The sequence below is a fragment of the Carcharodon carcharias genome, chromosome 14, assembly GCF_017639515.1.
Source record: "Carcharodon carcharias isolate sCarCar2 chromosome 14, sCarCar2.pri, whole genome shotgun sequence".
In the NCBI taxonomy this organism is placed as follows: domain Eukaryota; kingdom Metazoa; phylum Chordata; class Chondrichthyes; order Lamniformes; family Lamnidae; genus Carcharodon; species Carcharodon carcharias.
Window position 1 is genome coordinate 22932621 of NC_054480.1, and position 19913 is coordinate 22952533.

The 19913-nt window shown below is 43.9% G+C and overlaps 1 protein-coding gene across 1 annotated transcript in view; it reads left to right on the forward strand.

The window, feature by feature from the left end:
- LOC121287305 (calcium-responsive transactivator-like) overlaps nt 1–19913 on the forward strand; it is a 46121-nt gene that overhangs the window by 12802 nt on the left and 13406 nt on the right. Inside the window, exons 4-6 of the mRNA XM_041205072.1 lie at nt 4384–4528; nt 7976–8176; nt 15865–16029. Of these exons, the coding sequence (XP_041061006.1) occupies nt 4384–4528; nt 7976–8176; nt 15865–16029 (511 nt within the window). The remainder of the gene's footprint in view (nt 1–4383; nt 4529–7975; nt 8177–15864; nt 16030–19913) is intronic.

The window sequence follows — 19913 nt, forward strand, 5'->3', positions numbered from 1 at the left end:
TATCTTATTTCTATCCAGGATTTGAAGATCAAAAAGAAAGTGGGATTAGCTGAGACACATATTTAATAACAGTTTCTCTGTGAATAACATTGTTGGACAACTTCTGTGCTCGTCTGTTTTTTTTTAAATGAATTGTCTTTGTCTTGGTTTGAATAGATTCTTTACAATCCTTAGATTGAGTTGAAGTTCCAGAATTAGTAGAAGTCTGGTTGAACTAGTAAAGTATTTATTCAGTACTGATTTTAAAGGACTTACTCTGAATGAACCAATGTGTGGTTATAATCCACTAACCAGATGCCAATTTATAATACATTCAAACTTGTTGTAAATAAAAATGGGCTCTCTGTGGAAATATATTAATTGAATGCTTTTGTTTAAAATTAAAGAACACATTTTATAAACAAAAACATGAAAAATGATTAAAGAAAGAACTTGCAGTTATAAAGCGTGACCTCTGAATGCCCCAAAATGCTTAAAACCAATGATGTGTAGGCACTGTTATAATGTAAGAAACACAGCAATCGATTTGTGCACAGCAAGCTCCCAAAAACAGCAACAAAATAAATGGCCAAATCATCTATTTTTAGTTGTTGATGGTGGAGTAAATGTTGGACAGGACACACAGAGAAAATTCCTGTTATTCTTCAAATAGTGCTGTGGGATTTTTTACATCAACCTGGGAGAGTAGGGAGCGCCTTGGTTTAATGTCTAAACCGAAAGCCTGTACCAGCGATCTTGCAGCACTAAAACAGTGTCAATCTAGATTTTGTGCTCAAGTCTCTGGACTGGGGCTTATGACCACAGCCTTCTGATTCAGAGCCAAGAGCCATGGCTGAAGAATTTTCATGTTCAACGTTTGTTTTTATGCTCATGAAGAGGAGCAGTTTTGGCTAGAGGCAGGTTATCAAATTTCTTTCGCCCAATGTATTAATGAAAACCTCAGATGATTCCACTTCCTACACTAGCCATTCACTTGCCTGCTCTGAATGAAATTTGCAATTTATGAAAAATCTTCGACCATTTTATGCTGTGTTACAAGCACTAGGAGCTGCCTGGGTTAAGATAGCCTCAACCCATTTTCCATCTAATGAGTAAAAGTTTCAGCCCAGTAGGTTAGAAACTATTGGCCCACATTTTGCACGCTAAGGCACTCACCACTGACCTAGAAGAAAGTTGCTGAAAAAGATTTAGCAATCCATGAAGTATTGGGTTGTAATTTTCAAATGTTTAATTGTGCTGACAGTTATAGACGATTTCTAATGTCCAGCAACAGTGAAGCCATCGAACAGGCTAAGCAGCCAGTCACATCAAAGAATTCTTACAGACAGCAAGCCAGAAAATAACAAGCAGGTTTTATTATTTACTTTTTATAATTTTACAGAAAGCAAGATAAAAATTGAGGCATAGAGATGGCATTAAGGTATATTATGATTTAGGAAATATCATGAACAAAAAATGCTTAATAAATCTATGGAATTTTTAGCACAGACTGGAGAAATTTGACAATCCACAAATATAAAATTAGCTTTTCAGGGCTGAAGAGGTTGTTCAATACTAATTATGAACATTATAAATGAGGTGTAACTGGCTTTTTAACAAGGTATAACTTTTTCAAGGGTTTTCACAATGCGATTAATAGCTTAAAAAGTGGAAGTTCACATCAAATCAGTAAATTCTAATTCATTGTCATCTTTGAGATCTTCAACTGCACATCTTCCAGAAGAGCAGGCCTATTGCTGACAGCAACTTCTGGATTTTCGAGTTTAACTACACCTGTGAAGGCGCCAGAAATTGCTGTCAGTTTCACAGAGAAATGACAACGAATGTTGACCATTTTGCCACTACTACAACTGCACATTTGCTGGGCATTTGCTTTTATACTGAGTCACTTATTTATCTTCTCCAGTTTGCAATTTAATGTTTTACAGTTTCAAAAGACTCCTAACTTTATGGATAGTTCAGGACGCTTCCAACTACCTGATTTTTGTGTTGTGCTCTCCACTGCTAAGCAATTTAACCTCACTCTATGAATGACCCAATGATAGTTTGAGAATCTGACCACCAATTATTTCAACAATCAGTGCAGCTGAGATAATTAGAAATGGGCTTGGCAGGTGTAACTGGGAATTGATAAGTTGCATGATTAATTGTCAGAATTTTCCATGCCCCTCCCAGAAGCGGGCTGGAAGGTGGCGGCAGGATGGGTGGCAGGGTGTGGGCACCTGGCCCTTTGCCTACCCACCACCACTGGTAGGCGGAGTAGGTATTGTGCAGCCCGCTTGTCCATGGGCCAATTGAGATCACTTAAGGACCCCCTCCTGCCACCGCTGATATTTTACCAGTGGTGGGTAGGGGTGCCCATGCCAAATGGCAGGGCTGCTAGGTAAATCCTGGCAATCTGGATGTGAGCTCAGAGTGTGGGTGGATCCTTCCTGTTCAGGCACTCTGTGCACAACAGAGACCCTCCCCTCCCTACTATACCTCACCCCCAACCCACCAATGGTGATTGCTGCCCCAGCTTGTCCAGCTCCCTGGCCTCCCAATTGTGGCTGCCAATCACCTTTTTGAGCCTGCTTGACTGGCAAAACCAACCCACCTACCATGCAGTCCAGCCTCTATGTTGTGCTTCTTGGTTGTCTGCAGTCCCAGCAGTGGCCACCACTCCTGGGTGCGCTGCTGGGACTGGACAGCTGCCAGTCATCTGATTAGTTGGCGGCTCTTGGAGTTGGAGCATCTTCCCAGATTGGGGGTGGGGTGGAAGCCATGTCCTGAGCCAGATGGCCATAAGATCAGGCCATGGCTTCCCTGCCCTGTGGATGTGGGCTCACCCTTGACATTTCAGCCTTCGCAAAAAATTCCAGCCAATATTCACATTCATCAAAATGGAAAAAATATTTATGTAGGAAATAATGCATAATGCTCCATTTGATTTGAGGATTTAGTTTGAGGCTCTGCCTGAATTTGTGTGCCAGTTAAATAAACTGAGTCACTTCTCAATTCCTGGTTTCCTTTATTCAGGTCGTTCTGGTCAAAGAGGGCATTAGATCACTGTATCGAGTACTTGTAAACTAAGTATGTTTTGAACTGATAGAAGAAGTTGCCATTCATCAATAAAGTGCTCTTAGTGCGGAAAGATTTATTGTACCTAGGCCATAAAGCAAACATTGTACTTTTCCATATCTTGATGGAATCTTTGGTGCAATGCTACACATGTCAGCAAGCATATGATTCATTGTTTGATATATGGATCAGAGTAGAATGATAATGAAGTGTTAGATACAGTATTTATACATCTATGCAAAGAAAATATGAGGATCATAAGGGCTAACAATTTAAGCCTCCCCTCTCACACATCCACTTCTAATTTTCTTATGAGGTTGCTGACTTATGATGATGTAGAGCTTCATGCTCTTAGGCCCAATCTAACCCAAGGCAATGAACACCTGCAAGTTGATAGTGTGGTGGGGCTGGTTGGTGTATTGCTGCTGAACCTGATCCTATTCACACATGTATTTTCTAGCAGAAAAATCAAAAATACCTGGAAAAACTCAGCAGGTCTAGGATTACTGGATAGAAGTAGGAACCCTGTCTTTTCTTATTATCCTTCTCCAGCCTGTGACACAGAGGCCAATTGTTTCATCATTGCCACTGTCCTTCCTGGCCGAGATTGGCTAATCTGGAATAGAGTGGGGGTTAGCCCTGAGCCATCCCTGGTCTACTTGAGTGCTATACTAGTTAGCATATTTACCAGTTGTTCTGTTGGTTTCTAACTGGAGCAGGATTGAACATAGTATTCTTGAGCATGTAATCTACTTCCAACAAACTTCAGGGCATTAACTGAGGAACTGCTGCATTGTTGGAAGTGCAACCTTTTTGGATGAACTGATGTATTCTACCTGCTCGGGTTGATTTAAAGGATCATCTGGCACTATTTAGAGAACAAAAAATAATGTTTCTCCTTCGACCACGTATCAACAAAAGACAGAAAATCTGCTCAGCCGTTCACTTCCTCTGTGTGGGACCCTGTTGTGCATTTGTCTACATAGAACCATGACTACACTTTAGAAAATAAATCCTTTCAATGTGAAGTGTTTTGGGATGTCTTGAGAATGTGATACATTGCTATATAAATGCAAATTTATTTTACTTTTTTCATGTGAATGTAATATTTTGCTTCCTCTGCTGTGATATCATCTCCTCAGGGGAAGAACATCATAACTACTTATAGAATAGAATAACTGGTGTGGTGATCTTCCAAGACACCGTAAAGTAACAACATCTCTTCCTTTTAAAGTAAAGGATTTTGAGGTCTTCACCAGACTTTTCTTTAAAAATACAATTATTAATTGTATTTTTTTTCCTTCTGACATTCCCTTTGCTTAGCCGCCTTCCCAAAACCTGTCTATGGGACCAGGAGGAATGAATCTCTCTGGATCAAATCAAGCTTTACATTCACAAAATGTTCCTAATGACACCATGGGAGGAGGTATTCCCCCTTCCCCACTGATGCAGAGTCAGATGAGCAATGGTAGGTTCCAACAGTGCTAAACTGTACCAGTGTTCCTTATTTAATATATGACAATGTTAAGATATCGGGATCTGCTAGTTTGTAAGCTTTAAAATGGTAGAATTCAGGCTAGCTTTACGTCTGGCACATGGATTTAACAAAAACACATCACTTACTGGTGTAGAAGCTCACAAAAGCTTTGATCCAAATTCTGAATGAAAAATGCGGATAAGTGATAATAAAAACAAACTTCTGCGGATGTTGGAGATCTGAAATAAAAACAGAAAGCTCTGGAAAAACTTAGCAGGTTTCGCAGCTGAGAGAGAGAAACAGCATTAACGTCTCGAATCTAAAGTGACTCATCTTCAGAGCTTAGACTTGAAACATTAACTTTGTTCCTCTCACCACAGATGCTGCCAGACCTGCTGAGTTTTTCCAGCACTTTCTGTAGATAAGTGGTGAATGCCTTACTGTACTTTTCACAGATAAAGGGCAGAAAGTTCACATTTTAATAGACTTCCATGAGTTAAATTAAAGCAATGTTCCTCATAATATTATTCATTTTTGCCTTTTATTTCTCCTTTTCAGAAGAGACTGATTCATATTGTAGTATGATTCCAGGGCAGGCATAGCTCTCTGTTACTTTATGAAGGTAACCTTCATTCATACTGCCAACAGGCTAACCAATGCCTTGCCCCAGCACCCATGCCTGCTCCTCTAGCTGTGGTAACTGGGTGGTGATTAACAGGAGAAATTTTTACCATGGGCTGAATATTACCAGCCCCCAGGAGGAGGGCTGGAAGGCAGGGGGCCAATAAAATTGTGCGGAGCTGGGTTGAATCGGCTCCTGGATGCAGTCCTGCTGTCGGGGCATTTTAACAACACGGGAATGGAAGTTAATTAAATGGCAAATTAAGGGCTACTTTACTGTGCCATTGGCTTTTTACCAACACCAGGTCAACCCCCTTGCCATGTGAGGAAAACTGGCAACTAAATGGAGGTGGCCTCCTTGCGGTAGCCTGCGGCGGGGGTGGGGTGTATAGAGGAAGGTTTTATGCTGTGAAGAGAGGACTACAGGCAGGGAAGGCAGTCCCTGCACCACAAAATATTCCCGGAGGCGCTTCCCTTCCTGTGCTCAGCACTCCCTCAATTTTAAATTTTGTCTTTGTTTACCTGCTGTAGGCTGCTGGTTCCCTGCCTGTATTGGCAGTCACCACTGCTCTTGGTGGTGCAGCTGAACTGCCAGCCTTCTGTAGATTCAGAATTCTGAGCTGTTAGATAGTGTGTTTTCTTTATAAAAGGCCCATTATCTAATGGAGTTTAAAATGAAAGATGCTGTTACTCTGAATTAACGGTTATTCCCTCTCCTCCCCCAAAATAACATTTTTCTCACAAAAAAATGGTTTATTTTCTTTCTCACTACATCTTCACTGTTGTTTCCTCAACATGCAAAGCAAAGTCTTGGTATCCATGGAGAGCTTCTTGTCTATTGCTGTTGCCTATGATTGACTAACAGCAGATGGGTCTTGTTCCCCCCCCCCCATGGGAGTCTTTATCTTCCTGTGGATGACATTGTTGCTTCCACTTAAATTTTGAGCAACAGTTTGACTGGCAATTGAACATGGATGATTCTATGTGTGAACTAATGAGGCCATTTTCAATATTTTTCCTTCACCCCAAATATAACTTAAATAACAGACAAAATGCAGGTTCTGCCAGTAGCAGTTGGCAATTGTGGTATCTATATCACCCACCTGTATAAGCAATGATTAAAAAAGAGTCTATTTGCATGAAATCTGCTTATTTGGAGAGAGGCTAGGCATAATTTTAAAACACTGGTGGGCCTTCCCTGCGTTGCTCAAGGTAAAAAGTTGGAGGGTGAAATGAAAATGAGGTGGATTGGTAAGAAAGGAATTTGGGGTTTTGGTAAACAAGCAAAGGATTTGGGACCAGGGAATGATTTTTAGTATATTAATATCTTCTTTTCAACAAGAGGACTTGCTATGATATTGCTCATTTTAAATCAAAGCATAGATGATCTATCTCCCTTGTTTCTGCTATTTCCTTTGTGTTTTGCCTCTTCTTTCAGTTTTTTTGTTTTCCCTTTCTGTTCAATCTCTTTTTAAAAAAAAATCTTTCTTTCTCCTATACTTTTTCTGTGCCTATAAGTAACCTGTTTCCGCCCCCTCTTTCATTACTGAGAGATAGAGGCTATGGTAGGAGGGAAGGCCGAGTGAAGTCTGTAATCAGGTTTTGGAGAGTGGGGTCTGGGATGATGGGAGGTGATGCTACAAGTTATGGTAACAAAGTTGTAAGGCGGGTGCCAGTCCACTATCCTTGTATGACATTGTTGCTGCATGTTAACATCCCAGCTGCAATTTTCATCCCTTCATCAACCACACCTCTTGGCCATTTGGTAAGAACCTTGAAATGGGCAATGCCAGGAACCTACAAAAAACAGCCTGGAGCCTCAATAGTCTGTGTAAATGGGGTCCTATGATACAAATAGGACTCCGATGCAATTTTGAATTGCCAGTGTGTGTGCCATGCATGCTGTGCCCAATGGTACTTGATAAGTGACATAAACCTCCTTTAAAGGAACTGCTGTGGGCTGGTGGAATGGAAGAGGGGAGAGGTTTAGAAATGATTTTTGTGGAATATTCCCCCTGACCGCAGATATTTAAGCTTAGTTATTCTAGTCGTCACCAACTTAACAGAAGTGGTCGGTTGAAAATTGACCACTCCCCCTTCCCCCTCCGTCAGCCCCCTTTTTTGGATCCCACAGCAACATTCTTCCTCTATCTCTTGATTGTAGTTACTGTGCTCAAAGTTGCATGATATATATTTGGAGAAGGAAACAAACTCTGGTGACATTACTGGCCTGAGCTCAATTTCCTTCTTTCCAGTTGGGGCCAGGGGTTAATTTTACTTCAGTGCAACTGTGTATGTTTTACGAGATAAGGCATGTGATGGGCCTCACTAGCTCATCCATTTTAGAGCCACAGCTGGAGGTCTTTTACTGCAGTTCAGCTTGACTTAATTTAGGGACCCAGGTTCTTGGCCCTGGTCATTACTGTCTGCAGTTTCTGTTCAATTTAATTGGCATTGTTTGGGCCCTAAAGATCCTCCCCCACTGTTCCCCACCCCACCACTACCAGCCCCTCCCTCCGCCCCATGAGGAGCTCATTCCATTGCACCAAAGGCTTTGCATGTGCATATAGTTCCCACCGCCTCAAACATTCTTGTTTAATCTGAGTGAGATTGCTAATTTATGATCGGTTTTGTGTCAAGGGCCTATCATTTTAAGACAATTTATCATCTTGCAACTGAAATAAAAGGAAGACTTTGTCCCGTTGATTTAGGGGTCTTACATGAGCATGGGTCACTGCGGTGACTGCCAAACTATTGTATTACTCCAAAGGTTATTGGAACAAATCACTGTGACTGAATCTGGCTCTGTTTCTTTAGGACCTTCTCATGTTTCAGTGCAACAGTCAGGGCCAGCAACAATACCGAGTTCTTCAATGACCATGCCCGTAAATAACCATGGAAGTGCAGGTGGTTACAGTCACTCTGTACCCTCATCACAAGGCATGCAGATGCAGGGTCAGGGCCAGTCGATGGCAAATTATGGATCCCGGACAAACATGAGCATGCAAAGCAGTCAAGGTAAACTTTCTAAAGATGCCATGCCATATTATTGAAATAAATAATTTTGGCATTGGTAATTTTTTGTGTTTCTGAGCTATTGTTTAAAGTGCTTGTCAGTTTATTTGGTTAAGTTTAGTTCTCCCTTGAGCAGAATGCCAAAAAAAATCATGACTCTGAACAACTTCCTAAAATAGCCACCAATATATGTCAGCAGCTGGATAAGCATTTCTCCAGCTCTTTTCTCCTGCCCATGTAAATCAGTAACATGGCAATTTCAAAGTTTCACAAGTTATAAATAAGATATTAGAAGATTTGAAACTTGAATGCAACCACATGTCATTCAACAGTGAAGAGAGGCTTAATTTTTCTTATTTTCTTCCTGACACTGATCTACGGGGTGGCAATCATTATCCGATTGCCACTCCGCTGGAACTTTTCTACGCCTTGATGCTGCTCTGCATTTCAATGTAGCCTCAAGGGGAAAACAAGACATGCCCCCTTATTACACCACTAGCTGCTGTATGGTAAGCTTAAATGTCAAGTGGGAATGTTAATGAATGGGTGAATGGATGAATGAGTGAATGGTTAGGGTGGGTAGGTGGGTAAGGTAGGTGGGTAGGGTGGATAGGGTGGCAAGCGGGTGAGGCAGATAAATCACTGCAGTAAAAACACATCCACATCACAATACAGAATCTAATAGTGACATTCAAAACATTTTACACTTAACCTTTCAGAACATTACCGACTCCTTAACAGGCTTTCCCCAGTGGTCACAAACCCTCCCAGGAGATGTGTTTATGTTAGGACTTCCAAAATCCACACCAGCGCACAAAAATTGTGCATAGGAGGAGATTCAATTTCGCTGTGGCCTTCATAATGGGGACGCTGATCTCAGAAGAGGTGTGTCTGTGTATTGAACCCAAGGCCTTCCTGACCCATGAAAAGACCACATGAAAATGGTGTGGGGATGGAGGAAAACTGTTTTTCCAGCAAAACAACACAATGGTTGGGATTTTGCGTCCCTGCTGGCATCGGGCGTGTTCTATGGCGTCAGTGGACAATATGGTGCCATCAGTTTCACAACGGCATGAAAACAGTTTGCAATCGTCTGCTCAGTAGTGGGCCGCATTTCCCGCCATTGGATGTCAGGAACCTCACTATAATATACCTTCATATCATTATTATACTTGCCTGCCGGAATCCACCACCCCCACCCACCCACTGCTGGATCGTCCGCCCACGTTGGTGTGCTTTCTCACTGACGTGTTTCACAACAGGATATAAAAGGTGTGCACCTGGTGGGCTGCACTTTGAGGGGAACTCAGAGGTGAGTACACAGTAACATTGTGCAGTGCTCACCAGGGTTGCCTGTTGGACTTCAAGCTTGAGGTGCGTTGGGTGGGGGGTGCAGGGGTGGCAAGGATAGCCCTGTGGTTGAATGTAGCGCACAAGCATTCGGGGCGGGGGGTAGGGTGGGTGAGGGAAGTGGCCATGCTTTAGGGACACCTTATATAAAGTGACCATTCCTCTGCTGGCTTATCTCCCCACTCAAGCAATGCAGAGGCAAAAAAGCTCCAGAGCTTTTCTCGCCTCGAGCACAGACTGCGAACTAATGAGCATTTTAGTGGACTGCAGAACAGTTGGATGACTGTGCACATTGTACAATCTCCTTGCTAAAGCTGGCCATGGAGCAGTCTCTGTTGGAGATGCTCACAGTCCCTTGCAAAGTCAGCATCCCGGTTTGGACCAGTTTCTCCCATGGTTCAAGCTAACAGTGCAGCCTTGCAGTGTGGGTTAGGAGAATGCCTGCGCCTGAGCTGAGAGCACAGCATGCAGTCCAATGGACAAGGCTGCTACCAATCAGTCAAGTGGATTGGGGGCGGAGGTGGGTGGGTTTTGGGCAGCCATGAAGCACACTAATTTCTGGCCATCCAAGTGGTTGCCAGCATCTCTTGGAAGCGTTAAGGGGCCTTCGCACTTAACTAGGATAGGTTCTTAGTACACCCATGCTAACCCATTTGTCTGTCTCTTTCATCCTGCAGGAGCAGTACATCAGGATCATGGAGCCTGATGAATTAGCTGTATGTCTCGTGGCTTACAGAGAGCAAAGATGACGAAGGGGAGAGCGACTGAGGTTCCTGGCTGTGCAGAGAGAAGAGCAGAACTCTCTGGAAGAAGGGGCAGCTGGGGCTCCCGCACACATTGCCGAAGAGCCACAGCTAGCCGTCGTTGGTTGGTGTCTAGCGGCACCCAGGGTGTATAGATGCCACCTTTCATTCCTACAGATAACTGAGAACCAGTGTCACCGAAGACGCCGCATGCCTAGGGAACTGGTTGGTCACATTTGTCACCTGATGCGGGATTTGGCGCCATGGGGACATGGAGGACATCCATTGCCAGTGGCTATGAAAGTGACAGCGATGCTTAATTTCTACGCTAGTAGCTCTTTTCAGGACTCCATAGGTGGCCTCCGTGGGATTTCACAAGCCTCCACCCACAAATGCATCTATGAGGTCATAGATGCCTTCTTTGTGAGGGCACACAACTTTGTGCATTTCACCCGGATCCAGGACAGTCAGGATGCAAGAGTGATTGGATTTGCCCAGATCTCGAGTTTCTCACAGGTGCAGGGTGCCATTGACTGCACCCACATGGCGCTCAGGCCTCTGTCACAACATGTGTTCAACTATATCAACTGCAAGGGATTCCATTTGCTGAATGTGCAGCTGATATGCGACCACCAGAAATGCATCCTGTGGGTGTGCGCATGGTTTCCAGGGAGTGTGCATGACTCCTACATTCTCAGTCGGTGACAGATCCCTGACGTATTCCAGGGTCCACAGAAGCTGCAGGGATGGCTCCTCGGGGACAAGGGATATGGCTGATGACACCCGTGCGGTGGCCTCAGACTGCAGAAGAGCGAAGGCATAATGAGGCTCATGCTGCAACTCGCAACTTGGTGGAGCAGACCATTGGGATGCTGAAATTGAGGTTCTGGTGCCTGGACCGGTCTGGTGGAGCCCTGCAATATAGTCCACAGAGGGTGTCACACATCATTGTCGTCTGCTGCGCCTTTTACAACCTGGTGCTGCAACACAGAGAGGAGATGGAGGAGCTGCACATTCCCTCTGATGAGAAGGATTCTGACGAGGATGAGGATGTCCTTGAAGACAGCAATGATGGGGATGAGGTCCTCGCATTGACCAGACAAGGCAGGAGCACCCGGGAGGCCCTCAAAGCTGCAAGATTTGTGGACAATGATGATGACAACATGCAGTGAGGAGATACCATAGATCCTCATATTGCATCTGTGAACATTTGACTCCAGTCTGGCTTATGGCAGCGCACATACCCTCTGTGAGAATGCTCCTGTCAGGGAGACAAACTGGAGGCCTTAATAGTCGCTTGATTGCAGGAAGATGGTGACGACATGCAGTGAGGTCACTCCATTGATCTTCACATAGCCTCTGAGAATGTCTGACTCCTGTCTGGCCGAGGGCAGCTCGCTTGCGTTCTGTCGTCAGGGTCATATCATGGATATGCATCCATGAAACTTTAGAAGCGCCTGATCCTTTGTCAGCCTTTCAGCACCTGACCTCTTCAGGAGCACAGCATCACCGGTCACAGCTGCTGAAGAGATGGGTGCCAGCCCCACCTTAAAGGTGCTGAGAACACACAGAGAGAATGACGGAACTCTGTGACGCCTGTCCACAACATTCTGGCAGTGATGACAACACCATCGAGGTGCAGGCATCAGTACTGTGTCCAGGGAGCATGAGGCCAGACCATTACTTTAGTCTGAAGCCTGCACAAAGCACAGGGAAGAGGCCTTGGACTGAGACCCTTGCCTTTATCTTGTGCAGAAAGGTTTCACATCTGAGTGACAAGAACACTGCTCATCAGAACAAGGAGCCATAGGCAGGGAGACATTCTTGGGAGTTAATTGACGATATTAACACTATGTACAAGTGATTAACACCCGTGCTCAGGCTGCGCAACTGTATCTTCTTAACAGTCCTAACCCTGCCTCTATGCGTTGGTGCTCCCTGGACATCCACAGCGGCGGTGGAGGCTGCCTGCTGACTGTGACGCCCTGTCTGTGATGACCTTGGCGTGTGTCCTCTGGAGGCCCAAGACCAAGACCTAGAGGGCCCTGGCCTGCTTTTGGGGTCCTGTGTGTCAGTGGCACCCTCCTCAGCCTGTGGAACTGGAGCTACTGAGGTCACAGAAAGACCAGATTCAGATGGACCGGACATTCCCGGTCACCTGGATGAATGGCCTGTGGGGGGACACCTGCTGATCCTTCTCCCTATGGGTGCCCAAGAGTTCCCAGGCTGACTCCTTGAGGAGAAGGGATAGCTGGAGTGAGATTGAGCTACTCGGCACCCCTTCTGCATACACACTGTTGGAGGCCAACTATACCATCGGTGATGGAGTTGAGCCCGTGCAGCAGTGCAGGAGCGATGTCCTGGACCAAGATCTCCATGGCGGCCGCCATCCTACCATTGTTGGCCTCGGTGCATCGGCATGCCGGCGATATCACTTCAGCCTGAAGGCGGACGGACTTCTCCATCGTGCTTTGCAATCTGAGGAGTGCAGCGGACCTGATATTTCCGAACTTGCCTTTGCAGCTCTGACTGAGTCGAGAGTTTTGTCATTATCTGACTGGGATTCAGCAGTCCTCTGAGTGCCAGACACCGGGGAAGTCCCTGCCGCTGCCTGCTCTGGATTAGATAGTGTGATGTGCTCACCAGATTGTGATCCCACGGCTATTCTAAAGTTAGGCCCCACCAACATGTGTGTCTCTGCGTTGGAGGACAGTGTGGGTGAGCGCTGTGACGGGACTTCAAGGACAGTGCCTTCAGATTCCTCTTCAGAGGTTTTTTCGGGGCTTGATTGACACCCTGAGTCATAGGCTCTACCAGCTGTTTTGCAGATGTGCCTGCGGAAGCAAGGGGAGATAATTAGTGCATGGCAGTGGACTCATCACTCACGGCATGGTTGTCTGATGGATGTTGCACTGCTGGATCCTCACTTGGTAGAGCAGTGCCGAGCTCACCGTCAGCACAGGACAGGTCCAGATCCTCGCCAGCCAGCTGGATGGCTCTGTTTTCAAAGTCCGTGAGGACCTTGATTTCAGGCATCCCTCCACTGGTCTGTGACCTCTCCCTCTTTTTGTGTGCCAGCTTGTCCTGAGATAGGGAGAGTGTAAGCAGGATGCCTGCCAGACCAGATGATAAGTATGCCTGGCATGTGTGGATAGTGAGTGGTCCCATGGATGGGATGAGGAATGAAGGTGTGCATGAGAGCGTGAATAATGATGTCCCACTGACAATGAGTGAGATCCCTGTGAATGTGTGATGGGTTTGTGAGTGTGTGACTTGAGAGTGTGAGAAGAGTGATTTACCCTGGTGGAACAGAGGAGATCATTCATCCTCTTGCAGCACTGGGTGGCTGTCCTCTTTTGAAGACCTTTGGCACTGACCACCGCTGCTATCACTTCCTAAACCTGGTTGGTCATACCGCTGCCCATCCTGCGGCCAGGGTGGGGTAGAAGACATCATGGCGACCCTCCACGACATCCAAAAGGCATTCCAGTGACGTGTCACTAAACCTGGGGGCTGCAATCTTTTTGCCTTTTGTGGACATCTTCCTGGCAGCAGTTGTGGGCTGGAAGCACTGAGGTGTGTGAACATGACTGGACTTTAAATATGGCGCCCGGCATGATGAAGTGGTGGAGTGTTTCCTGGGAATGCATAAGTAATGCGGCAGATTTGGGACAATATGGTGTGAAAACCCATCACCACGGCTGGTGGGTAAAATGTTGTTTTACCCACCCACTACCGCACTTAGTGCAAATCTAGGACGATCCCACCCTAAATTCAGCATTTTGTGGCCTGACTCACCCCTCCATTGGGAGTCAAAAATCCAGCCCCAGATTTTCATTTAATTTGTCTCCATGCTATGTGATCCATAGAAAGATGCCTTGCTTCTACAAGCATAATAATGAAATGAATTTGGGCTCTTGTGCAAGAGTTGAGGGGATTGGATGAAGCTTGATCAGAGTTATGCTTTTGAGAAGGCTTCAAGAGGTGGGGAGGTAGAGAAGAGGGGTTTGTCAGAGTATTTTTAAAAGGTGAAGCTGAGAAAACTGAAGGCTTTGCAATTGAAGGTGGAGTAGAGGAGTGCACATAATGCACAACAGGGTCGGAAGACATGGGAAGCAACATAAGACTGGAGAAAGTTATAGAAATGGTCTAGATACAGGCTGTGGGAAGATTTGTAAATGAAGATCCCCCATTATTGATCTGATTCACTAAAGGATAGGTAACGATTGTAAGTTAATAAGAACAGCGTGATGGACAAGTGGTGGTTAGTATGGGACAGATATTGAGCTCAAAGTTCATACATTTTAGTTCCAATTCCATTTCTGATTGGCCAGAAGAAAAATTGTCACAAATAAGTAAATGCAACAAGTAGTTCAAAAGAGTTAAAATTATTATTTAACTGCTCAAAAATATTGATTTATTAGAAGCAGTTTAATCCCAATGGATCCCAATTTTGATTTAATGTGTAAACACTTAAACAGACATAATCTAATTTACCCTTTATAAATCAATGAAAAATATGCTAAAATGTCTTTAAACTTACGTTTCTAGTTCTAATAAACAAAATAGCTGCAAGCACCTCTGATGGCTCATAGGGTACAGTGTGACATTAAGCTAGCCAAATCAAATAAGACCTCAGGTTTGTAACGAGTTGGCTGTTCTCAGCAAGAGACATGGTAGGGATGCCACATGTGTCCTTTGTCGTTGATGGGTTAGGAAAGTGAAGGGGCAGAAAAAACCAAGGTTCCTGCACCTTATTGTTATCCAGTCAACACTGCACACACGTGGACATTTAATGGGAACAGGAGAAGGTAGAGCTTTGCTTCCCCTGTTAAACAATTTTAGGTTGCCCCCTTTATAGGATAATGGAAAAATAACTACTTGAGTGAAGCACCAGAGGGCTACCAGTGAGAATGGAACTAAAGCTAAAATGAGCCATGGCCTTCAGAAGAGAAAATGACGTTGAGGATTTCTGGAGTGGTGCGTGGGGTGGGGGGAAGAGAAAATTCATTTCTGCAGTGGCGAGTTATGTTATGGATGCTTGTTCACATTGCTCTGCACCTGCACACTTAATATACAAATTTAGCCTGCTACCTTATGGCCTTCAACTGCACATTAAAGTTCTGATGATTGAAGGCAGCTGATGAGCTAGTCGATTCTTTTTTAACTCATCCAAATGGGAATAGTGTTGCAGCAGGCTGCCAGTGCTTGTTATTCACTAGTTTTATTTTTTGGCAGTGCTCTGCACCTGCTGCTTTTATATTGGAGCTAATGTGTGTTCTTGCTTTTTGAAATTTAATGATTTTATTCCTTTTAATGGATGTTTAGTGATACATTCAACATCAGTAAATCTTAAATGCAGCCAACCTTGGATTAAATAATACAGTTCAGTCATTTCAGTGTTTAGCATGGGTTTCACTATATTTTGACCATCGAAGAAAATATTGGAATTACTGATGTAATTTACTGACCCTATTAGAATGTATTACATTGGCTGTGAAGAGTTTGGGAAAAATTGTTATAAATTCAAGCTCTTTCTTGAGCACGAGAAAAAATGATTTCTTTCAGCAGATTCGCTCATTTCAGGTTATTTTTCAGTTCCCATGATGCACCATCAAGCCGCAACCTCACATTACAGTACACCGCAAGGAGGTGGTCAGCATTACCAGGGGCATTCAACCATGGGGATGATGGGACAGAGTAACCAAGGCAACAACATAATGGGTCAAAGGCCAATGGGGCCTTATAGGTCATCACAACAAGGTATGATTTGCATTGTGTCACAATTTATGTATCGCTTGACGTGGTATTTTTGACACATTTTTCCAGTACCCTACTTTTGTAATTTTTTTCCTTGACTCAATGGAGTAAGTTGCCATTCAGGAAATTCTGTTACCTTCAGCAGGATATATTAATAAAGAAAGTGCACTTTAGAAGCATATAGTAGGTATTACACATAAAAGGCAACTGTTCTTCTATCAATGATTTAAATATTAATTATTCTCGAGGAAAAACGTGTAAAGAACAAAAGTATAGAAAGTTATTTTAAGCAGTATCTTTAGAGTTCTTTGAGTTGATTTGTGGCATTGTCATGGGTAGATTGGGCACATGGGGTTCCAATGTTTAATTGCTTTACCTTGAGAAGGTTACGTTTGAAGGCCAGTGCTCAGCTAATCCATGTGGGGAAGTAAAGTAAATAGATCTGAAGTTACCTGTTGCAAGTTTCTCTAATCACCGACTGTTTGATTCTCTCTATCCTCTCAACAATCTTTCTCCACTGTCGCTAGGTCAAAATCCTGGAACTCTCTCCCTAACAGCACTGTGAGTGTACCTACACCTAAGGGACTGCAGCAGTTCAAGAAGGCAGCTCATCACCACTTCTCAAGGGCAATTAGGGATGGGCAATAAATGCTAGCCTAGCCACATCCCATAAATTAATTTTTTTAAATCCTATTCAGGTTTATCTGTAAATTAGAAGAAATAAATATATTTATTTTCTTAAGATTGTTAGGTTGTAGTTTGTTAGTGCATGTTACAGGCATGTGTCTAGGCTGTGACATGCTCTTAAAACATTTTTTTGCTGTGTTTAAGTTTCACTTTGTTGTTGGACTCAACTGTATGGATATAGAAACATAAATACTAGGACCAGGAGTAGGCTATTTGGCCCTTCGAGCCTGCTCTGCCATTCATTATCATCATGGCTGATCATCCAACTCAATAGCCTGCTCCCGCTTTCTCCCCATACCCTTTAATCCCTTTCACTCCAAGAGCTATACCTAACTCCTTCTTGAAAACATACCATGTTTTGGTCTCAGCTACTTTCTGTGGTAATGAATTCCACAGGCTCACCCTCTCTGGGTGAAGAAATTTCTCCTTATCTCAGTCTTAAATGGTCTATCCCATTTCTTCAGACTGTGATCCCTGGTCCTGGACTCCCCCACCATCGGGAACATCCTTGCTGCATCTACCCTGTCTAGCCCTGTTAGAATTTTATAGGTTTCTATAAGATCTCCCCTCATTCTTCTGAACTCCAGCAAATATAATCCTAATCGACTCAATCTCTCCTCATATGTCAGTCCCGCCATCCCAGGAATCAGTTGGGTAAATCTTCACTGCACTCCCTCCTTCCTCAGAAGTACATCCTTCCTTAGATAAGGAGACCAAAACTGCACACAATATTCCAAGTGTGTTCTCACCAAGGTCCTGTACAATTGCAGCAAGACATCCCTGTTCCTGTACTCGAATCCTCTGGCTATGAAGGCCAACATACCATTTGCCTTCTTTATCGCCTGCTGCACCTGCACGCTTACCTTCAGTGACTGGTGTACAAGGGCACCCAGGTCTCGTTGCACATTCCCCTCTCTCAATTTATGGCCATTCAGATAATAATCTGCCTTCCTGTTTTTCCTACCAAAATGGATAACCTTACATTTATCCACATTATACTGCATCTGCCATGCCCACTCACTCAGCTTGTCCAACTCACACTGAAGCATCTCTGCATCCTCCTCACAGCTCACCCTACCACCCAGCTTTATGTCATCTGCAAATTTGGAGATATTACATTTAATTTCCTCATCTAAATCATCAATACATATTGTGAATAACTGGGGTCCCAGCACCGATCCCTGCCGTACCCCACTAGTCACTGCCTGCCATTCAGAAAAAGAACTGTTTATTCCTATCCTTTGTTTCCTGTCTGCCAACCAGTTTTCTATCCATCTCAATACACTACCTCCAATCCCATGCGCTTTAATTTTACACACCAATCTCTTATTTGTTGAAAGCCTTCTGAAAGTCCAAATCAACCACATCCACTGGCTCCCCCTCATCAACTCTACTAGTTACATCCTCGAAAAATTCCAGTAGATTTGTCAAGCATGATTTCCCTTTCATAAATCCATGCTGACTCTGTCTGATTCTGCCACTGTTTTCTAAGTGCTCAGCTATTAAATCTTTCATAACGGACTCTAGAATTTTCCCCACTACCGACGTCAGGCTGACTGGTCTATAATTCCCTGTTTTCTCTCTGCCTCTCTTTTTAAATAGTGGGGTTACATTAGCTACCCTCCAATCTGTAGGAACTGTTCCAGAGTCTATAGAATCTCAGAAGGTGAGCACCAATGCATCCACTATTTCTAGAGCAACTTCCTTAAGTACTCTGGGATGTAGATTATCAGGCCCTGGGGGTTTATCGATCTTCAAACCCATTATCAATGGGTCCGTTTTGGGGTAGGGGGAATGAAACTTCCAACTTCTTTATGTTGTAGTACAGTGTTTTATTTTACTGTAGATTTCCTTGTGTACCAGCTTTGCAAAGTATAGAATAAAAATTTTGATTTGTCGGTGGCTCACTTGATGCATGGACCAAAGGTTTAGTCCTGAATTTTCACAGGGTTTGAAGGGCTCTGCATCTGAGCCAAAATGGTCCCAGAACTCCAATTCCAGAAGTTCTGTCCCCAAACCCAGCACTCCCATTTTTGCACATCTGTGGTTCATGGAGGCATCTGTACATGTAAAAGTATAGCTGCTTTCAAAAAGACTCAATTTTTGTTCGTGACATTTCTAAAACATGAAGTGCAGGCTTTAGATATTTGAGCTAAAGGTCTAAAGCTGCTGGAGTTATTTGAAGAGGTCCAGGTACCCATTTGAGAGCGGTCAAGTGCCCATTTGGGAGAAGTCAGGTGCCCTCTGGGATTGAATGTATGCAAAAAGTGGATAAACTCAGTGGAACTGTCAAGCTGTCAAGGCATTAACATCCCTAAGCTGTTTAAATTTTTGAACAAGGGCAGCCTACAGCTGAAAAAAATCAGTGCTTACAGTTTCACTAGCAGGCTATTGACATAAACTTGAGGGTTATCATTAATGGATTAGTGCTGCATGTCTCACTCTGCAATCTATTATCACAGTGGGGGGCCCTGTAAATTCACAATTTGATTGAAAGCTTCATGTGGCTATAAAGTCTTTACTTAGTACTTAAAAAAATAAACATTTCATTCAAGTACTTAATCCTTTAGAAAAACAAATATTTGTATTCACAGCCCACATCAACTACAGCTAATCTCTTTATAACCACTTGGAGCTGTCATTCAAACCCTGAAACTACAGGCCTTCCACTGTGATAATGATAAGTTGTGGAAGCAGTCAATCAGCACTAATCCTGTAATGAAAGCCCCCAAGCATATCTCTATAAACATCTCTTGAAATTGCAAGCACTGATTTTTTTTGCTAACCCAGAGTCACAGCAGGCTGTTTTCTTTCAAAATTTAAAAGGCAGGAGGTTTTAATGACTTGACAGCTTGACAGTTCCTTAGAGCTATGCCTAATGCCCAAAGCATATGGGCCATGTTTCAGAAACTTTGAAATGTGCAACTGTCTCCATGGACCAAGGGTGTATGAAATGCCTCCTGCCCGACGCCCCCCCACCCCCACCCCGGCAAAACTGGTGGGAGCAGATTTGGGAGCGGAACTTCCAGATTCCGGGCTGTAGCACCATTTTGGCTAAAATGTGAAGCTTTTCTGATGTTATGAAAATTCAGACATAAACCTCTGTTCATCACCTCTCCTGAAGGACAGATGAACTTACTTCATTCTTCTAATAGGTCCAGGCTATAGCAACCACTGAGGTAAGCAAAGCAATTGTCCCA